Source organism: Penaeus chinensis, chromosome 22, assembly GCF_019202785.1.
Source record: "Penaeus chinensis breed Huanghai No. 1 chromosome 22, ASM1920278v2, whole genome shotgun sequence".
NCBI classification, from domain to species: domain Eukaryota; kingdom Metazoa; phylum Arthropoda; class Malacostraca; order Decapoda; family Penaeidae; genus Penaeus; species Penaeus chinensis.
The window spans coordinates 20,398,604-20,420,606 of record NC_061840.1 but is presented as its reverse complement, the minus strand read 5'-3'; the positions used below and the strand labels follow the sequence as shown (position 1 = coordinate 20,420,606).

Here is a 22,003-nt window from a genome sequence, read left to right as displayed (position 1 = left end):
GGAGGGAGGGAGGGAGGGAGGGAGGGAGGGAGGGAAGGAGAGTGGGAGGAAAGGAGGGAGGGAGGGATGGAGGGAGGGAGGGGTGGTGAGACAATAAGTAACGGCGTCACAAGTGGTGTCTGGACCATCACTCAAGAAGCTCTCGCCAGGAATGCATCTGATTGACGGCCCGGCTTCACCTTCCCCCCCCCCTTACCCCCTCATCACCATACCCCCCCTCTCCCCCTCCTTCTTCACTGCTGCCATCTCTCTCTCTCTCTCTCTCTCCGTCTGTCTCCGTCTCTCTCTTTCTCTCTCTTTCTCTCTCTTTCTCTCTCTTTCTCTCTCTTTCTTTCTTCCTCTCTCACTCTCTCCCTATATATATATATGTGTGTGTGTGTGTGTGTGTGTGTGTGTGTGTGTGTGTACATATATATATATATATATATATATATATATATATATATATATACATATATATACATATATATACATATATATACATATATATATATATATATCCATATATCCCCCTCACCTATCCCTTCATCCTCCTCTCCCTCCCTTCTCCCCTTCCCCCTCCTTTAGTGTCATCTCCCTTGCTCATCTCGGGTGAAGTTGATGCTGCAAGACGGTCGCCTCCATGTTGATTTTCCATCATCAATCCCTCGTCACCTCCATCTTTATCATCCTATTCTACCTCCTCCTTCTCCTCTTGCTCCTCTTCCTCCTTCTGCTTCTCCATCTACCTTTTCTTTTTTCTGAGAGAAGTGGAGAGAAATATCGCATCGGAATATATGAGAGAAAACGAGATAAGAGGCTTGAAAATCCTGAAGCAGAGAGGCGAGGACTGCGAGACGAGGGCAGGGGGGGAGGGGAGGAGGGGGGGGGGGGAGCATGGCATGCGAGGGGCATCCGGGCACCGCATATGGCACGGGGATTTGCTGGAGCGCCGCCGCCGCCGCCCGTGATGGCTGTGACAGGCCCTGTCTTCCGGCCGAGCGGTTTATGACTCGTTACGGTCCCGATTACAACGCCCGATCCGATCTCGCGGTCCCGGACATCACTCGCGGGGCTTCCGACATGTTTGTCCGGGCGTCCGAGGCTGTTATCTCTCTCTCTCTCCGTGGCTTCCGGGGATGCCAGATGCCCCCGAGGCGTGTGAGTGTTTCTTCGGGCGGCAGAGATGCCCATACGCGTCGCTCTGAATGCCCGGGGCGGTGTGGGGGGAAGGGGAGAGGGCCAGGGGGTCGGGGTGGAGAGGATCAACACAGCCCACACTCCGATTTGAATGTTATCGTGCCGTAAAATCGGGATAGATGTTGTGTCTGGCCGATGAGAATGGCCTCTGCGTCGGTTCGTCCTGTTTGGATAAGGGGCCGTTCTGGACGCCAATGAGCGCGGTGCTGTTGTCGAAGGACGCCCTTTGATCTGGTTCGCAGTCCGGCGGCGGCTCGTTAAATCCGGGTCGCTTGGAGGTGCCTCGAGCGGCCGCCGGGGGGAGCGGTGCGCCGGACGGAGGGCTGCCCCGCCGGCGTCTGGCGCGGAAGGGCGGCGGCGAGGACTCCCGCAGGAGAGGAGGAACGGAGGGAAGGGGACAAGGAAGATGCCTGATGAAATAGGGAAGAACGGAAGGAAGGAGACAAGGAAGATGACTGATAAAGAGAGAAGAACGAAGGGAAGCAGACAAATAATTCGCCGATAAAATAAAGAGAGAAACGGAGGAGCGGAGATGTCAAACAACGATATATATTAAAAAAAAAGAAAAGAAGAAGAAGCTTGGGAGACGCTGATAAAAAAGGAAAAGCGAAGCGGAAGAACGGAGACAACGAAGACGCCGATAAATGCTTCCTCCTCCTCCTCCTCCTCCTCCACCACTCCCTCTTCCGCTCCTCCGCAAAATCTCTTGCTCGTAACCTGGCCGATCCCTTATAAAGCTCGTAAAGGACGGCGATAAGGGCGCTCCCAGGGTGTACGATTTCAGCATGTTAATCCCCCAAATGAATCCCAGTCCAGGAGCGATTCGAAAGCCGGCGGCGACGGAGGCCCTGTCGGATTCAGGGGGAGGGGGAGGGGGAGGTGCAGGGGTAGGGGGCAGGGGATATATATATGTATGTGTATATATATATATATATATATATATATATATATATAAGTATGTATATATGTGTGTGTGTGTGTGTGTGTGTGTGTGTGTGTGTGTGTGTGTGTGTGTGTGTGTGTGTGTGTTCTACAGTTACGGGATGAAATAACGGATTATATTAGGGAAGCATATTTTGTGAACATTAAGGGATTTTCAAGATTATTACACCGGATGTAAAGATGAACGGGAAAAGGAAGACGAAATAACCGGATTAAGGAAGAAGGAGAAACGGAAAAGGAAGAAGAGAATTAAAAAAAAAAAAAAAAGTCAAAGGGATTTTAGAGTAAGAGCGATCGAAATAAATAAGAAAGAAACCTGAAATAAAGGTAGACAGAGGAATCTAGGAATTGGGAAAAAGGAATAAAGGAATAACAAGAAAGAAGAGAAAATAAAGGAAGAAGCAAGATGCGAAAGACGAGAGAGGAAAGCCCGTAAGCCCGGATGTGACGTGACTCATGTTTACACCAAGAGTGAATCCTTCCTTTCCTCTGTCTCCCCTCTCTCTTCTCTTCTCCCCTCTCTTCTCTCTCTTCCCCTCCTCTTCCCCTCTTCCTCTTCCTCCTCCCCCTCGCCTCTGCTCCTCATTTTCATCATCTCCCTCCTTCCTCCTCCTTCCTCCTCCTCCTCCTCCTCCTCCTCCTCCTCCTCCTCCTCCTCCTCCTCCTCCTTTCTCCTTTTTTCCTCCCTCCTTCCTCCTCCTCCTTTCTCCTTTTTTCCTCCTCCTCCTCCTCCTCTTCCTCCTCCCCCCCCTCCTCCTCCTCTTCCTCCTCCTCCTCCTCCTCCTCCTCCTCCTCCTCCTCCACCTCCTTTCTCCTTTTTTCCTCCCTCCTTCCTCCTCCCAACATCTGCGAAACCCCCTTTTGTGACAGCGTAACAGAGCGTGACGGCTTCGCCCTCATATCTGTTACGGCTGACAATGTGTGACGTTAAAAGGGTCGTTACGGCGTGTTACGGACTTGTTAGCAAAGGTGATGGTAACGATTTAGAAAATACGTGTGAGATTTCGTTTTTTTTTTTTTTTTTTTTAATGAGATTTATTGAGAAGCAGGAAATAAGTGAGAAAGAGAGAAGGGAGAGGGAAAGGTGGATAGGTAGTATAGGTGATAAAGATGATGAATAGAATTGGGAGATTAGATAACCGCAATGTATTGGTAAAACATTATACAAATAAGGATAAGATTTGAATAAGTGAAATAAACAACACGAAGTTAACCATGATAATACAGTAGTAATGAATGAAGGATAAAGTATAGTACAATAATGATAAATAAAAGAAGATAATAATAGATAAGGAATAAATGATACGATAGTAATAAATGAGAATAAAAGATAACACAACACTAATGATATGAAGGATAAATGATATGTAGGAATAGATCATGATAGATAATGATACAAATTTTAGACAACGGAGACCGAGCTAAGTCTATCACGAGAGTGTGTGGGCGCGAGAGCGACGCGTGACGGCAGGCGCTGCTGAACACTATATTTTATCATCAACGCCGACGGCTATATCCTCACTACCTCCCTCCCCTCTCCCCCCCATCTCTCTTCCTCTCCCCTCCCCTCTCCCCCCCCCATCTCTCTCCTCTCCCCTCCCTCTCCCCCCACATCTCTCTTTTCTCCCCTCCCCTCTCCCCCACCATCTCTCTTCTCTCCCCTCCCCTCTTTCCTCCTCTCTCTCCTCGTCTCTGTCTATCTCTCTTCTCCGGTCTCAATTCCCTCTGGTCTCTTCTCTCTCTCTATCTATCTATCTATCTATCTATCTATCTATCTCCGATCTCAATTCTCTCTGGTCTCTTTTCTCTCTCTTATCTTCTCGCCGATTTATTATTATTCCCATTCTTCGGATTCTTCTTTCTCCTCTCTCTTTACCCTTTCCTTCTCTCTCGACTCTCCCCTCTCCCCTCTCCCCTCTCCCCTCTCCCCTCTCCTCCACCCAGGAGTAAGCATGTTTATTTGCCTGGACATTTCTCGCGAGTTGTATTACATGCTCGCTTTTTATCTCTCCTCCTTCCCCTCCCCCTCTCCCCCCTCTCCGTCCTCCCCCCCCCCTTTCACCCCATCAGATTCCTTCCCCTTCTCTGCCCTTTCCTTTCCATCTCTCCCCTCCCCTTCCCTCTTCCCCCTTACACCATCCTCCCCTCCCCTCACCTCCCCCTCCTTCCTCACCCTCTTTCCCTCCTCCCCCTCCTTCCTCACTCTTCTCCTCTCTCTCCTCACCCTCCTTCCCCCCCCCCCTCTCTCTCTCTCTCACCCTCTTTCCCTTTTCTCCCACTCCCCCATCCCTCCCCACCCTCCCCACCCTCCTCACCCTCCTCACCCCCCCTCCTCACCCCCTCTCTCCCTCACCCTCTTTCCCCTCTCTCCCACTCCCCCATCCCTCCCCACCCTCCCTACCCTCCTCACCCTCCTCACCCTCCTCACCCCCCCTCTCTCCCTCACCCTCTTTCCCCTCTCTCCCACTCCCCCATCCCTCCCCACCCTCCTCACCCTCCTCACCCTCCTCACCCTTGCTCGGGTCAGCTCTCAAGATTAGTGTCTTAACAACTGCTTGAGAGCTTTATGAAGACAATATTAGGCGCGTGGTGTGTCTTCGCGTGGGCTTGCGTGTGTGATGGGCGGCAGTGGGTGGGGCAAAGCGAGGAAAGGAGAAAAGGAGAGAGGGAGAGGGAGGGGGAAGGAGGAATGGAGGGAAGGGGGGAAGAGAAGTAAAGGAGGAAGAGGGCGGATGGGAGAGAAGGGGGAAAGAAGGAGGGTGGAAGGGAGAAAAAGAGAGAGAGAGAAACAGACAAACAGACAGACAGACAGACAGATAGATAGATAGATAAATAGATACGAATCACGAACAGACACCATTGATAACATACACAACTCGCCTCGTCCCCCCCCCCCCCTTTTTTTCATATTCATGCAAACATCCCTTCCACCTCGGAGACGACGAATAAAAGCGCCATGCAATATCCCCTGCGGCCTCTCAAACGTCCTCAAGATCTCTCCGGGTCCTCCGTCGGGCATATCGCAAACCCGCCGCCGTCGGTTCATCGGGCGGCCCATTCATCTATTTGTCTTGCGAAAATATCAATGAACTTCCCGAAACTGGTTAAGTCGTGTTAGCAGGCAGGCGGGGCGAGAGCGGCCCTTGCCTCCCCGCGCCGTAAGGTCGAATTCACCGTCGCCGCGAAGGTGGTAATGAGCCCTAATGTCGGTGGCGGTGTTGGTCGACGGCCGGCGTCTGTTTGCCCTGCTGTACACCTGAGTGATGTTTCTTTACGACTGTGTTTACCTATAGGTGAAACTGTTTGTCTAGAGACTCCTCCTGCCCCCTCCCCCCCCCCTCTGCCTCCTTTCCTCCCTCCCCAAGTCCTTCCCTTCCCTCCCCCCCCACCTCTCTCCTTCCCACCCCTCCCTCCCACTCCTTCCTTCCCCCCCTCCCCAAGTACTTTCTTCTCCCTTCCCTTCCCTCCCCTACCTCTCTCCTCCCCACCCCTCCCTGCCACTCCCTCCTTTCCCCCTCTCCCTCCCACTCCCTCTTCCCGCCCCCTCCATCCTTTCCCTTTCCTCCTCCTGCTCTTCCTCCTCCTCATCTCTTCTCCTGTTTCCTTTCCTCTGTCTCTTCCTTGCCCTTTCCTCCCTCCCATCTTTTCAATCCGTTCTTTCTTTCCCCTTCCCCTCCTCCTCACTTCCTCTCTCTTTGTCCTTTCTTCTCCTCCCCTTTCCCTCCCTCACGTATCTCTCTTTCTCTTCCCTCTCAGTCCTCTCCTTCCCTTTCCCTCCCTATTTCTCTTCCCTCCCTATTCCTCTTCCCTCCCTCTTCCCATCATCCCCCCCCCCCTCTCAGGAAAGAGAAATACTAAACATGCAAAAGCACTAGCACGGTAGGCAAACACAAGTACATACGTACATACTCATAGACATTCACACACACAAACACACAGACACACACGCACGCGACACACCCACGCACGCGCATAAACACACACATGCACGCACACCCCACCCACCTGGCTGCTTGCAAGCACTAGATGAAGGCAAGCATCACGCACTTCCCCCCCTCCCCTCCCCCTCCCTCTCCCCCCCCCTCATCCGAGCTTCCTTCATTTCCTTCTTATGCTTTTTTCGGTTTCCGCGTCTTCTGAGGAATAAGGAGAGAGGGAGAGGGAGAGGGAGAGGGAGAGGGAGAGGAGAAAGGGGGAGAGGGAGAGGGAGAGGGAGAGGGAGAGGAGAAAGGGGTAGGGGGAGAGGGAGAGGGAGCGGGGGAGGAGAAGAAAAAGAGGGAGAGAGAGAGAGAGAACGATAGAGACAGACAGACACAGAGAGGGCGAGAGAGCGCAAGAGGCAAGCAGGAGATGCTGCGGCCGCGGCAGGTACAGCTTAAGCGTGGACAAACAAGCGAATGGTAAAGCCAACACGCGCATAATGACCGCAAGAGTGTGGTTGCGGTCGCTCGTGTTTGTCCGACTCGTTCCCCTCCCACAACCACGGCCCCCCCCTCCCCTTACCCCACCCCCCTCCTCTCCTTCTTTCCCCTCCTCTCCCTCTCTCCTCTCCCTCTCTAACTCCTACCCCCTTCCCCTCCTCTCCCTCTACCCCTTTCTCTCTCTCTCTCTCTCTCTCTACTCCTCTCCCCCTCTCCGTATACCCCCTCCTCTCCTCTTCCCCTCCCCCCCTCCCCCTCCTCCTTGGCGCTGGATAGTTACAATGTTGCCCTTCACTTCGCTTCTCGTTCTCACTCTCTTGCGTTTATGAATGCGGGGAAAGAAGGGAGAATGAATGAAAGGGAGGAGAGAGAGGAGAAGAAGAGGAAGAGAAAACGTATTTTTATATTCCAATCTGAGAATATCGCTTTACTTAAATCATCACCTCATCATCGAGACTGTAAAATGACCCCCAATGTACTGATATTTTCTCTTCTTCTCTCTTTTCTTTCAATTCTAAATTGGTTGTAATTTCCCCTCTTCGTACCTTTTATCACACTGCTTTATCTCCTTCCCTTCACTTCCCGGTTTTCCTCTTCCTTATCCCAAGACTTCTGGCAGCCCGCTACACTCCTCAGGAAAATATGATTATGGTTGAATGGTTGCAATTTATCAGGTTGAAGGAGTTTCAAGACGTCTGCCAAAACACCGACATACCCGATACGAGACGGTACTTACATAGGAATCAGACACTTACCTAAGGTACCTACATGAAGAATGATTCAGAGGGAGCGTGCAGAGTAATGTAATGTACGTGTAGCTAAATATTTAAGTATAGTAGATTCATATACAGTGAAGGGGTGTGGTATGTATATGTGAAAATATACATACGCATACTCATTCACATACATTTTACGAGTGCGAATATGTAAATGAGTATACGCAGGTACAGTCACGCACAGTATGCATATGGAAAATAGGTACACGCAAGTACATTCGCACGCAATTACAAGTGGCAGGTAGAGAGGGTTTTACTCAGTCGGACGTCGAAACAGAACCGCCCTTTTGGAGCGGAGAAACGCCTCTTGGACGGGGCGCGGGAAGGCCACTGCAGGGCGGGGCCTTCTGACCTGCTCCACACAGGCTCGCGATAGCATAAACATGTAGGTCGACGAGGAGAGATAAGGGAGCCTCCTCATCTACGCTCTTGCGCCCTTATTAGAGGTGCGCCGGGGAGATGGACGCTCAATTTCGGACGTCGCTCGGGGGAGGGTTGGGGGCGTCCACTCGGATGGCGAGGGGGGAAGGGGAGGGAGGTAGAGGAGGAGGAGGAGGAGGAGGAGGAGAAGGGGAAGGAGGAGGGGAAGGAGGAGGTGAAGGTGGCAGAGGAGGGGAAGGGGGAAGAGGAGGAAGAAGAAAAGGAGGAGGAGGTACAGGAGGAGCAGGAGAGGAAGAGAAAGAAGAAGGAAAAAAAAAAGTAAAAAGAAAAAGAAGACGAAGAAGAAGGAGGAGGAGGAGGAGGAACATGAGGGAAGAGTGTCATGGGAGTCAAGTGTGTGTATGGCGCTGTGCGATGAATTGGCTATGGCGGAGGGGGAGGGGGAGGGAAGAGGGGGAGGGGGTCGTGCACAGTAAGGGGATTCGATGAAGGATAGCAGTGTCTCGCCGCAACTAAATATAGAGTAGGAGTCAGTGATGGGGAAGAGAAGGGGGAGGAAGAGGAGGAGGAGGAGGAGGAGGAGGAGGAGGAGGAGGAGGAGGAGGAGGAGGAGGAGGAGGAGGAGGAGGAGGAGGAAGAAAAGGAGGAGGAGGAGAAGGAGAAGACGAAGAAGGAGAAGAAGAAAAAGAAAAGAAAGACAAAGAAATAGAAAAAGAAGAAATAGAGAAATGAGAAATAGAAAAAGAAGAAGAAGAAAAGGAAGAAGAAGAAGAAAAAGAAGAAGAAGAAAAAGGAGAAGAAGAAGCAGGAGGAGGAGCAAGAGAAGGAGGAGGAGCAGAGCTGTGATTGTGGTAGCGAAGGAAAGAAACTTTCTTGAATGCATGGCTGAGATCATCAACAGTGTCTTGGCGTTTCTCTGGACGCGCCACTTCAACGGTCCGTGAGCAGGAGGTCAAGAAAGGATGTTTATGAACAACAAGAGTGCTGCCTCTTATTAATGAGATATGTATGCATCTATATATATATATGCACATGTGTGTGTGTGTGTGTGTGTTTACGTATGTTTGCAGCTCTTTATCTTCCCTGTCTGGCTCCCTGTCGTTACGTCTACATATATATATACTTGTACTATATGTATATCTATGTCTGTCTAACGATATATCTGTCTGTACAACATATACATATGTAGATAGAAATGTGGGTAGATAGATAGAAAGATAGATAGATAGGTCGACAGATAGATAGGTATAGGTAGAGGTTTATACATAGACAGATGGATGGTCAGACAAGCCAGAGGACCCGACGCAGCGTATGGGCGGGGAGCGCGCCCATTCTCCGGCTGTAGGGGGAAGGGCGAGCAAATGAGCGTCGAGTGTTAAGGGCGTGTGAGAGCGGGTGGAGGGGCGGGCAGGGGGGGGGGAAAGGAAGAAAGAGAACCACAGTGCATGAGATAAGGTGATAACATCTCGCTGGTGGCTTCGCGGGCAGGAGAGACAGGACACAGCTCTTCCCAGACAGCGAGTGACAGCGGCGTTGCTTGAGGGGCTGTGCGGAGGGCGGGGGGCGGAGGAGGGAAGGAGGGAGGGCGAGGTGACGAAGGTCCGGCGAAGGGGAGAAGGCCGTCACTGTTGGCGCTGAAGAGGTGAATATTGGTGCAATTTTTACCGACGGCGATCAAGGCTTCGGTTACAGCGAGGCACACAGCTCGAGGTCCTGAGGGTGAAGTCTTGAGGATGAGATTCTGAGGCAGAGGTCTTGAGAACGAGGTTCTGAGGGGGAGGTCTTGAGGATGAGGTCCTGAGGGTGACTCGGACGCTCCTCCTCGACGGCGAAGAACTCCGAAAGGACTGTTTGCTTTCCTTCGAGCCGAGTCTCCCTCCGGAATACCGCTGTCCTCTTCGCGCCTGTGTGTCGACGCGCCTTGGAGATCCTGAAGTGGTTTCACAACAACAAACAACACACACACACACACACACACAGAAAAAAAAAACTACAACACCAAAGAAAACACGAAGGAAAAGCCTCCGAGATTGTATTTGGCCGAAAGATAACGACGCTTCAGGAAGACCAATCGCTTTCGAGTGTTGTTCCAGGAGGGAGGAGGCGCCTCGACGGACGAGCCGATAACACGAAGGAAAACACGTTCCAAACACGATTCACGAGAGAAGTGCGGTACAGGCTGTTGTTCTAGGGGACAGCTGGTGGAGGGTGAAGGAGGAGGAGGAGGGGGAGGAGCAGAGGGAGGAGAGAAGAAGGAAGGGCCGAGGAAGATAAGAGCAAAGAGAGGAAAAGTAGGAGGCGGAAGAAGAGAAATGGTGGATAAATAGAGAATAGTCTACGATTCACTCTTTTTTCTCTATTCTCTCTCTCTCTCTCTCTCTCTCTCTCTCTCTCTCTCTCTCTCTCTCTCTCTCTCTCTCTCTCTCTCTCTCTCTCTCTCGCAAATTAGAAAAGGGAGAGAAGTGAATAAAGAGAGAGAGAGAAAGAGAGACAGAGGGAGAGAGAGATGTCCCGAGGATTAGGCCGCACAAAGAAGGCGTGGCAGGTCCTCCGCTCGCCACGGAGTGCTTGTTCTGCTTGCACACAGAGACCCGTGCTTGTCCGAGTTATTACGCCGCGCAAAGAGCCGAATCTTGACGCCCTCGCAATCTCACTCACACACTCGTTCGTGCTCGCAAAGATGACGATACAGTAACAAGAAATGGGCGACTTGTTTCCCCTCCTGCTCTCTCGCCTCACTCTCCTCACTCCTCATGCAATTCTTACGCTCCCTCCCTCCTCTTTCCCTCCTCCTGCCTTCTTCCATCTCTTTCCCATCTACCCCTCCTCCTCCCCCCATGCAATCCCCTCCCTTTTCCACCCCTTCTCCCTCCCTCTCCCACCCCCTCCCCTTTTTACCCCTTTTCCCCTCCTCCTCCCTCTCCCTCTCCCTCTCCCTCCTCCCCTCCCTCTCCCCCTCCCCATTGCGTCAGCGCAAGTGGCTTGGCCGAGCTTCATCACCCCGCCATCCGCAGGGGCTTTGACAAGATCGTGTGCGTATTAGGTGCCCCTTAAGTGGCGGCCTGGATGCCATCTTTGGTCAATAAACAATTGTGACTGGCATCGCCTCCCTGCCAAGTGTCGGCGGTCGCTTACACCGCGTATTTCTGGCTCGCGATAACAGATGGCGCGCGAGTCTGCTCTCTTTATCTGAGGGGATACATTAAACATGATGTATTTTTTTTTCTCTCTCTCTATGGCCGGGGACTGCTGCTCACATTAACGTTTTACGGGTGGGAATTCGGCGACTTTTAAGACGAAGAGACATTAGGTGTTTACTAAATTGGCTTACGGTGGGAATGGAGAGGCGCTGATTCGGGATCACGAAAAATATAAAAATGACGATAAATATGATAATTACAATATAATAAGAAAAGGGAAAACGAAGATAAGAATGGAAAAGATGAAGAACAGTGAAATGAAAGATTTAGTAATTAAGAGAGGACAGCTTGATTGCGACCTGTTCCCTCCTACACCCCCTCCTCCTCCTCCTCCTCCTCCTCCTCTTCTTTCTCCTCCTCCTCCTCCTCATCCTCATCCTCCTCTTCCCCTCCCCCTTCCTCCTCCTCCTCCTCCTGCGATTTAACGACGTCAACCGCGCGGCTGACATCCGTTTTTCAGCTTCAGTAGACGAGCAGTTGAGGATCCTTCGTCAGGACCTCGAATCTATTGTGACCGTGTCCCTACGCTCCCCCTCCCCCCCTTCCATTCCCCTGCCCCTATCCCTTCCCTCTCCTTCCTCCTGCCAACCCCATTCTCTTCTCCTTCCCCTTCCCCTTCCCCTTCCCCTTATCCTCTGTCCTCTTCAACATCTTCCTCACTCTCCCCCCTCCTTTCTTCCCCTCCTCTTTCAACTCCGCTCCCCCACCAATCATCGCCTTGTCCACCCTTACGCCCTTTCCTCCTCATCTAATCGTTCTCTCTCCTTCCCCTCCCCTCCTCTTCCCCTTTCCCCCCTTCCCCTCCCTCCCTCCATTTCCCCTTTCCCCTCCCCTCCCCTTCCCCTCCCTCTTCCCCTCCCCCTCCCAGACCGGGACTCACTTATCGGCTAAAGCAAACACTCTTAATGGCTGGACTTCTATTAAGCTGTGTGGACACTAAAGGGACCAGATTTTTGTTTCGAAGTCTTCAATATACATTTTTGGTCTTTTTTTTTTGGGGGGGGGGGGCTTTTTGTTTTTTTGTGTGTCTCGTTTTGTCTGTTGTTTTGTTGGTTTGTCCTTTTTATTCGTGTGCTACAGTGAGCTTGTTCGTATTGTGAAGGGGGAGAAGAGAGAGTAGAGAAGTAAGATAAATAAAGAGCGAGTGGGAAGGAGAGAGAAAGAAAGAGATAGATAGAGAGAGAGAAAGAGAGAGAGAGAGAGAGAGAGAGAGAGAGAGAGAGAGAGAGAGAGAGAGAGAGAGAGAGAGAGAGAGAGAGAGAGAGAGAGGCAGACGGACAGAGAGTGAAAGAGAGAGAAAACGAAACAGACAGACAGAGCAAGAGATAAAAAATATATATATATAAAAAGACAGATGAAACCACGAAACAATAAAAAAAAAAAAAAAAGGGACCACAACCCGACATAAAGGAGCAGACGAAGCATTACGAAACCAGTAGTGACAGCGATGGCCAAGCGGGGGGGGGGGGGGAGATGGAAAAGGAGGAGAAGGGGAGAAGGGGGGAAGGAGGGAGTGGAGAAGGGGGGAAGGATGGAGGGGAGAGCCGGGACGACCTGCTCCCTGCGCTGAAGAGGTCGTACCGATGGCCGGGTCAGCTGTAAGGTGATGATGATGACGAGGAGGAGGATGGTGGTGGTGATGGTGACGATCATCATCATCATGAGGAGAAGGAGGAGGAGGAGGAAGAGGAGGAGGAGGAGGAGGAGGAGGAAGAGGAAGAGGAAGAGCAGGAGAAGGAGGAGGAGGAGGACGAGGATGGCGGTGGTAGTGGTCATGATGAAGATGATGATGATGGAGGAACCTTATAGTCTCGCGGCATACCAGTAGGATGAAGTCGGGGCTACACAGGCTACAAAAGGCTGTTATTATATCGGGATCTCAACATAGCCTCAGTCTTGGAGTCGCAACATAGGCTACAAAGGCTATTATTAGACTGGGATTTTAACATAGACTAAATCCTGGATATTATTGGCACCGCGGCCGTTATTGGTGACGAAAATTATCGTTTTTTGTTTTCACTCTCTCTCTCTTCGTCTTCTCGATCTCGTTGCAAAGTCGTATCGTAGGTTCGTCTCACTAGTTCACGGGTGGGTGTTATCTCTCAAAGCGATGACGAATTTTTGAAATGAATGTGTTAATGATAAATGAGCGGTGAGATCGACACGCGCTCACCGGATGACTATAAGAGAAATACGTGTAGAGCATTTCCGAAATCGCCCGAGAGTGTAGCGTCGCGCGCTAGAGTGGCGGAAGTCCTGTTTCCATCATCATTATGATTATGTCAACAATGGAGACACGAGTGCCCGGCCCTTCCCCTGCCCTCCCTCACCCCCTCCCTCCCCTTCCCTACTCCCCCTCCCTGCTTTCCCTTTCCCATGTCCCTACCCTTCCCAACCCCCTCCTGCCTTCCCGTACCCCTTCGCTGCCCTCCCTTCCCCCTCCCTGCCCTCCCCTGCCCCGGGCACCGCCATGGGAGGATAAACAAGCCCTCTGCGCCCCATGATTTATCGACAGCCGCTCCGCCAGCCCGAAGCCCTGCCGCCGCCATTGTCGAGGGCCCGTAAATGGGCCACAATTTAAATTGGGTTTGATTCATAAAACGCGCGGCAATTTACCCCGGCGGTCCTCCCGGGGCGCTACACAAGACTCATAAAATATTCATGGATGACGCATATTAGCGACGCCGAGGAGAAAGAGGCGCTGGCAAATTTAAGTCCCATTTGGCTGGAGTGCATTTTTCTCTTTTCTTTTTTTTTTTTTTTCATCCCTTCCTCTTTTGAATTCGCGGCGGCGGCTGTTGACAGACACCGAGCGTCACACGTTAAAACATTTCCATTTTTATGTCTGTTCATTGTGACAAGCGCCGTTCTAAAGGGGGACGGAAAAACATGATTTATTTATGGTATCTGTGCCGTGCGTGTTTATGCTTTAGGGATATAATTTAGTCACCCCTCAAAGGCAGCGACGGTTTCCCATTTTGTCTTTTTTTCTGGTATTGATTCACAGAAAACGGCCGGCGGCTCATTTGCGCTGCGGGGGGGGGGGGTGAAGGGGGAGGGGGGGAGGTAGCTAATTTCTTTCTGGTCAGTGTAGCAGTAAGTTAATCTATTAATCCAGCGAAGAGACGGAAAACTGCATAAAAGGTGATAAATGCTGAGGAGAAAACGAAAAGAAAAACGGAGAGTTTCATTTTTACTTTTTTTTCTTTTTTTTTTCGTTGCATTATCATCAACGAGTGAGAGAGGGCGTTCCACTGCGGTATAAAGTTCGTTCGTTAATTAGTGGAGGTGACGATGAATATCAAGGGGGTAGGGAGGGAGAGGGAGGGGGAGGGAGGTGGAGGAGGGAGGGGGAGGGGGAGGAGAAGGAGAGAGAGAGGAGGGAGAGGGAGGGGAGGAGGGAGGGGGAGGGGGAGGAGAAGGAGAGAGAGAGGAGGGAGAGGGAGGGGGAGGAGGGAGGAGAGGGAGAGAGGGAGACAGAGGGAGAGCTTTGTGAGCTTTCCCCAGAAAATGAATGAATGCGATCCCCGTTGAGTGATATACAGGCGTTCATTTGCGAGTGTCACTGGTCACCCTCGCCCCCTCTTCCCCCCTTCCCTCTTCCCCTTCCCCCTTCCCCCTTCCCCCTTCTCCATCCCCCTATCTACTTTTCCCTTCCCCTTATTCCAATATTTCATCCCCTTTTCCTACCCCCAACCTCACCCAAACCCCTACTCCCACCTTCTCCCTTACCCCACCCTTTCCCTTTCTCCCTCTCCCTCCTCCCCCTCCCCTATTTTCTCCCTTCAACTTTCCCCTTTCTCCCTCTCCCTCCTTCCCCTCCCCATTTTCTCTCCTCTTCACCCTTCCCCTTTCTCCCTCTCTCTCTCTCTCCCTCTCTCTCTCTCTCTCCACCCCACCTTCTCCCTCCCTCCCCATATCCTCCCTTCCCCCTCCCCCCCTCCCCTCCCCCCGTGGTCATTCCCAGCAACCTCTGTGCATGATGTGAAGGGGGACTGATTATTTCCTGTCATGCCCAGCGCGGAAGGACTGAAGATGGGTCAGTCTATTTTACGCGCGCGAAATTGTTGGCGGTGCGAAGGATGTGAATTGAAAGCTATTTCGCTCTTTATATATGTATGTGTGTGTGTGTGTGTGTATTTTTCTCTGTATCTGTCTCTCTTTTTTTCTATTTTTCTTTTTTTTCTATTTTTCTCTATTTCTCTCTGTTTCTCTCGTTGTTGTTTTTTTTTTATAGCTCTCCCTCTCTCCCTTCCTCCCTCCCTTCCTCCCTCCCTCCCTCCCTCCCCTCCTCCTCTATCTGATTTTTTATTTTCTTTTTATATTTCTTATTATTACTTTTTTCTGCTTGTCACGCTTGCAATAATAACGCTGTGAACAATAGTTGCCACAGCGCAGAACCACCAGCCGCCCCCCCCTTCCCCTTCCCCCCTCCTCTCCCCCCTACCCCTCCCCTTCCCCCCTTGTCAATATATGGATTCTGTTAATCAAACAAACAAACAACTTTGATGAATCCGTGGCCATTTTTTTTTTGTTTTTTTTTGTTTTTGTTTTTGTTTTTTCTCTTCCTGGAGTGTCTGTCGGAAAGAGGGAATAGGAGGGAAAGATAAGGATAGAAGAAGAGAGGAGAGAAGGAGGAGGAAAAGGGATGTAGGAGGAAGATTAAGGGGGACAAAAGGAAGAAGGAAGAGAAATAGGTAATAAGGAGAAAGGGAGAGTGAATAAAAGTCGAAAAGGGGAAGAAGGAGAAAGAGAAGGAAAATATAAAGAAAAGACGGAAATGGAGGAGGAGAAAAAGAAAAGGGGGAATAGCAGGAAGAGAAAAAGAAAGAGAAGAAGAAAAAAAAGAAGTGGAAGAGGGGGAAAAGGAAGAAAAGGGAAGAAGTAGAAATAAAAGAGAAGAAGGAAGAAAAGGGGAAAAAAGAAACGGAAGAGGAATAGGACGAAGAAACGATCAGCAAGAAAAGGAAGCTTAGGAAGCGCCTCACAAGGGAGAGAAGGAAGGAAGGGGGTGGGGGGGGGGGGGGATCAGCGCCGGATCAGGAAGGGCAAATCAGCGAAATGTGAATAATGAGTAGACGCCGTAGCTCGGGTATCGCTGAGGGCGGGCGTGGGCGGGCCTCGTCCACGCCCTCGCCACGCCCACGCGGACGCCGAACCCCTCATTATGAGGGGAAGGATCAACGCGGGGAGTTATAGAGCGCGGGGGTAAGGGGAGGGAAGGAGGGAGGGAGGGAGGGAGGGAGGGAAGGAGGGAAGTAGGGAGGGAGGGAGGGAAGGAGGGAGGGAAGGAGGGAGGGATGGAGGGAAGAAGGGAGGGAGGGAGGGAGGGAAGAAGGGAGGGAGGAAGGTAGGGAGGGAGGAAGGTAGGGAGGGAGGGAGGGAGGGAAGAAGGGAGGGACAGAGAGACAAACAGACAGACAAGGAAGGAAGAGAAATAAGGGCGCGAGAGGATAGAAGGGAATCCGTCTGCCCCATCCCCTCCTTCCCCTCCTTCCCCCCTTCCCCCTTCCCCCTCCTCCCCCAAGGCCGTGTCGCAAACCCGGGGATTAACGGAACCTTCCCTTATCCCCCGCCTCTCCCCTCTCACCCCTTTCCCCTCTCACTTCCCCCACCTCCTCCCCCTTCCCCTTCCCCTTCCCCTTCCCCTTCCCTCTCGCGCGGCATGCTAATGGGGAAGTTTTCTGTCCCTTTGATGGGAATATTATGGGGCGCATTCCCCTCCCTCGTTATTGTTGCTTCTTGTATGATTCAGCCCGTCACCCCCTCGCCCTGCCCCCGCCCCCCTCCTGCGGCGGTCACTCGGGGTGCGAGGCGGCAGTGCCCCTTCCCCCCCTCCCCCCCCCCCTCCTCCGCCGCCAGGACATCCTCAGTTAGTCCTGCAATTGATCGCGAGCGGGGCACCGCAGGCGAATGTCGCCCCTCTGGCGCCTGTCCTGAGGGGCGGGATTCGACCCCCCGCGGGATGGCCCAGGTAGTGGCCATCCTTCCTAGCCAGAGCGGAAACACGCCCCCGCTGGTCCCCCCCCTCCTCCTCCGCCCCCTCCCTGGCCTTCTCCGGGCCTAAAACCCTCCGTTTCTCCCGGGACCAACCGACACACACGCCCTATGACACACGTGTTGAGTTTGTACTTGTGTCAGTCAGTCAGCTCCGCCCGCCGTTCGGCTGAGCGCCCCCGCCCCCCCACCCCCACCCCCTTCCTCTTACGCTTTTCCCCTCGTGTGACCTTTATGCCACGGGGTCATATCAAATCCCGGAGTAAGGGAGGTCGTAGGAGTGGCTGAGGGGGGAGAAGAGGTGAGGGGAAGAGGAGAGAGGGGGGTGAGGGGGGAGAAGGGAAGGGCGGAGTGAGGGGAGAGGGAGGGAGGGGGGGGACAAGTGCAGATGGGGTAATGGGAGAGTGGGTTGCGGAGGGAGGTGGTTGGAACGAGGGGGGAGGGAGGGGGTGAAGGAGAGAGAGGGGGGGAGTGGGCCCGAGTGCTGGAGTTCCCTCGGCACACAGTGGGTCGTGTTAAGAGTGGGTAAAGGGCGACGGTGCGCGACGCCCATCTCTGCCGCCCGCATGAAGGAGTGGGTTATACATCGCCTGGGAGGTACGGGTCGGAGGCGTGGCGTCGAGGTCCTGTAATACACCGATAAGAGAGTTAAAAAAAAGAGTGAAAAATAGAACAAAAAAAAGAAAAGAAAATAGAAGTAATAGCAAAACCACTCGACAAATGTGGAAAGGAAATAACCGTGTCTGTCGTGAAGTTGTGTGTTCACTCAGTGCCTTGTATCGGGGGTTGTTAATTCGCCAACGACCGGGAAGGAATTTTGTTTTGAATTGATGAGAAAGCCGATGTGCAGGGAAAACCGAGTCGTTCTAGAGCTTGCATGTTTTGATTTGTCTTGTGTTTATGTCTCAGGCGTCTATACTTAGTCCTGCAATTGATACGCGCTAGTGTGTGTATGTATAATCTCCAGTGTCGTTACTCTTAATGATATGCGAATGGAGTCTCGTGTGCTTGAGATGCTGACCCCGTCCCTTTTTTTCCCGCAGCCGTGACGCCCGGCCTCGCGGGGCTCTCGCTGGGCTCGGGGGGGTCCGCCCCCTCGTCCCTTGTGGCAGGCGGCATGGGCGTCCGCGACCCCCTCAAGCCTCAGCTCGACTACTCCCGCTACGTGAAGCCCTTCAGCTCGGCCCTGGAGTGCGGCACCCTCTCCTGCAGGGAACACAACCTCAGGTAAGTCCATCTTCTCCCTCCCGCTCGCGCCCTCAGGCAGCGGCGGATCCTCTGGGTGAGTGTGCGGCGGAACTGAGCCAGATCCTACGAAGTGGCGATCCTGGCTTCATTTGTGTGTTAACGAGCCATGGCCATAAACAGATGCCACGCACAGATTGTATTATTGAGTGAAATATCTGTTGATTTTCCTTTATATTTGCTTTGCCAATGACTAATAGCTATAAAGTCGAATTCTGACAACTTAAAATCCTGAAGACGAGAGACCACAGAAAGGGAGTCACGCCTCCATCACCCCGAGCCTCAACCTTCCCCTGACCGCCCTCCCTTCCCCCTACAGAGAACACTTCCACTGCCTGGAGTGCGACTCGAAGGTGTTCAGCAAGAAGGAGGAGATGATCAGGCACTTCAAGTGGCACAAGAAACGGGACGAGAGCCTCCAACATGGCTTCATGAGGTACTCGCCCTCTGACGACTGCTCTGACCGCTTCTCCAACTGCTCACACAACCGCAAGCAGACGCATTACCACTGCCTCAAGGTGAGTGTAATGAACGGGGATTTATAATGATATGGGAATTCATTAGGAAAGTGGGTGAAAGTGTATATGGATAGATAAAGACTCGGGTTATGACGATATAAGTGTTAGAAAGAAGGTAAATTGAAAATAAAAATCTGCGAATGATAAGAATTAGCTATGTTAGGACCACTCAAAAAGATATATGAATAAACAAAAGTTAGATTTATGAGGAGGACCTCTTGAAAATAAATCTATGAATGAATAAGAATTAGATTGATTAGGACCGCTTGAAAAAGAAAACAAACACCTCTGAATGAACAAGAATTAGACCTGTTAGGATCACTTGTCAAGAACCGCATCTTTACAATGGCCTTCCCTTCCCCCCTTCCCCCCCTTCTCCCGCCCCGAACGCAGGAGGGATGCGACAAAGTGTACATCAGCACATCGGACGTTCAGATGCACGCGAACTACCACCGGAAGGACTCGGCCATCATGCAGGAGGGCTTCCAGAGATTCCGGGCTTCAGAGGACTGCAACCAGCCCGGGTGTTCCTTCAGCGGCCAGAGGACAACCCACTTCCACTGCATGAGGACCGGATGCAACTACACGTTCAAGAACAAGGCGGATATGGGTAAGTGTCCTTGGTCTCGGTGGAAGGGCCGTTGTTTTCTTCTTCCTTTTTTACATGGTGGATTTGTTAAAAGATTCATTTTTGTCCTTTTTTAATGATTTAGATCTACTTAATCTCTGAATACTATGCTCAAATTGGCTCACCATTGATAAATAACAACAGAGTAATATCCTCTCTACAGCATTGATCAATTTGCATTACCATGATTTACTCACTTCACCATCAATAAATTACAAATTTCTCAACCACGAAAAAAAACAAACTCACTCACTAAATGCCCCCTCCCCCCTTTTCCCTCCCCTTCCCCTTCCCCTATTCCAGAGAAGCACAAGACTTACCACATCAAGGACGAACAGCTGACTAAGGACGGCTTCAAGAAGTTCATGAAACAGGAGGAGTGTCCTTACGACGGTTGCAAATTCTCCCGCGTCGTCAACCACATCCACTGCATTCGGCCGGAGTGCAACTATGTACTCCACTCCTCCGGCCAGATCTTCGCCCACAAGGTGCTCACCAACACTCTCCTCTTACACCTGGTAACAACAACCGAGTAGTTGGTTACACACACTTACACAGACGCTTGTCAGACACTGCTTCGGTTTTGCTTTTATAGCTGTTTTATCTGTTTTTTTTTTTCTTTTTTTGAAGTTTTTGATTGTTTTGTGTGTTTCTATTTGTTTGCTGTAGTTGTTATTCGCCTTTTATGATTGCTTTTCGTAATTTTTTTTCCCCTTTTTCTTTTTTTTTTTACAAGATGCGAGAACACGTCAGCCAGACTTATACAGACACAGACGCTTTTGAATTTGGGATATTTAATTTTTTTTGCTTATTTGGGATTAAGAGAATATATGCTTATAATTTAGATTTCTCTCTCTCTCTCTCTCTCTCTCTCTCTCTCTCTCTCTCTCTCTCTCTCTCTCTCTCTCTCTCTCTCTCTCTCTCTCCTCTCCCTCTCCCTCTCCCTCTCCCTCTCCCTCTCCCTCTCCCTCTTCCTCTTCCTCTTCCTCTTCCTCTCCCTCTCTTTCTCTCTCCCTTCTTCCTCTCCCTCTCTCCCTCTCCCTCTCTCTCTCTCTCCCTCTCCCTCTCCCTCTCTCCACTGGGCTGTCATTGGGTGTTAGTGTTTCCTAGATCTCTCGCATAGTCGCGTTTCCTCCGCTCTGCGGGGACTGGCCTCTCTGGCTGTCGGTGGCGGAGGCGGAGGCGGAGGCGGGGAGCCACACTGCCAGTGATGCAAATATGTTTGACAGAGGCTTTTGACGTTTAGATGCGCCTGCGATGGCGGCGACCACTCGGCAGCTGATAACCAAGGCTTTGTATTGCAGAGGAAGCACGAGCGACAGGACCACGAGCGCGCCTACAGGAAGTACAAGCTGGCGCAGACGATGCTGGGCATGCCCGAGGGCCACCCCGCCCTCACGCCCCTGCTGCACGAGGCGCTGCGACCCCTCGGCAGTCTGGCCGGACACATGGTCAACCCCATGGTGGGTCCCCTCGGCCCCATGTGCTCGGCCGACCAGCGCAGCGAGGACTCGTCGTCGCCGCTGGGGCCCGCGCCCGCGCCCGCCATGCCGCTCTCGCTGCAGCGCCCGCCCGGCGCCCTCATGGGCGGCTTCCCTCCCCCCGGCCTGGTGGAGTCGCAGCACCCGCTGGCGCGCCTGCTGGGCGTGGGGCCCCCGCCCGCCTCGCACGGCCTCTTCCCGGGCGCCTCGGCCACCAGCTCGGCCTCCACGCCCGCGTCCTCGTCCTCGGGCAACGCCTCGCCCGTCGACCTCAGCCTCAGCATGGGCGGCGGCGACGACCGCGAGTGGGAGCGCTACGTGCGCTGCTACGGGCGCGAGGACGCGTGCCGCGTGGGCTGCGACCTGTCGGGCGCCGAGCACTGGCACTGCGACGAGTGCGAGACGGTCTTCCGCGGGCGCGAGGGCGCGCGCGACCACGGCCACGTGCACGAGCAGCAGGCGGCCATCACGGACGATCACTACACGCGCGTGTGCGCGGGCGAGGACCCGCGCCCGTGCCCGCCCGACTGCCCCGTGCAGGACCACGCCGACCACTTCCACTGCAACTGGGTGAGTACGGGCGCCGCCGCGGCCTCCGCACGCCCTTGGGAGGCGCCCTCAGGCCCTTGGCGGCGGGCGCGCCCCCAGGCATGGAGGTTTCTGTGCTGTGACCCTTGTGATACCTTTTATTTGCAACATATACTTGTTTTATTTTTGATCATCTTATTTTTCTGTAGCTGCTCCGTTGTAACATTTTATTTTCTATTTATTAGCTTCATTTGTATATTTTTTGAAGTGCATTTTTTCGTAAGGAACAGAGTAACGAACATGAGAATAACTGAAGACAGCTCTAACTGACGGAATATTGGCAGTCACTTGCTTTGCAATTCGATCCAGGTCCCACTGTGAAAAAAAATATTAGATAGATAAACAGATAAATAGAATATAAAAAGTAATAATTGAAAGAATGTCTGGGCAACGCCACTGACTGTCGTTATTTCCTCAGTAGTTGTTATAGTAGTAGTAGTTGTTGCTGTTGTTTGCGTGTTGTGACTAACCCGATCCGCCGCGGCCGCAGGAGGGGTGCGGGGAGGCCGTCCTCAGCTCGGGCGACAAGCCCTTCCGCCGCCTGGAACACTTCCGGATGCACGACTACGCCCGCCGCCTCGCCCTGGCCACCTCGCCGGGGGCTGCGGGCGCGGGCGGGCCCATGGGCGTGGCCGCCGTCACCTCCG

General features: G+C 52.4%; 1 protein-coding gene across 5 annotated transcripts in view; it reads left to right on the top strand.

Annotated features, from left to right (window-relative positions):
• LOC125036818 (zinc finger protein castor homolog 1-like) overlaps positions 1-22,003 on the top strand; it is a 149,839-nt gene that overhangs the window by 120,714 nt on the left and 7,122 nt on the right. For 4 of the 5 annotated variants that reach the window (XM_047629683.1, XM_047629682.1, XM_047629681.1 and 1 more), the window contains 6 exons: positions 17,940-18,123; positions 18,461-18,659; positions 19,053-19,269; positions 19,591-19,805; positions 20,592-21,338; positions 21,847-22,003. The exon at positions 21,847-22,003 is cut by the window's right edge and continues 56 nt beyond it. In XM_047629683.1, coding sequence (XP_047485639.1) covers positions 17,940-18,123; positions 18,461-18,659; positions 19,053-19,269; positions 19,591-19,805; positions 20,592-21,338; positions 21,847-22,003 — 1,719 coding nt within the window. The remainder of the gene's footprint in view (positions 1-17,939; positions 18,124-18,460; positions 18,660-19,052; positions 19,270-19,590; positions 19,806-20,591; positions 21,339-21,846) is intronic. The other variant, XM_047629684.1, reaches the window with a different exon arrangement.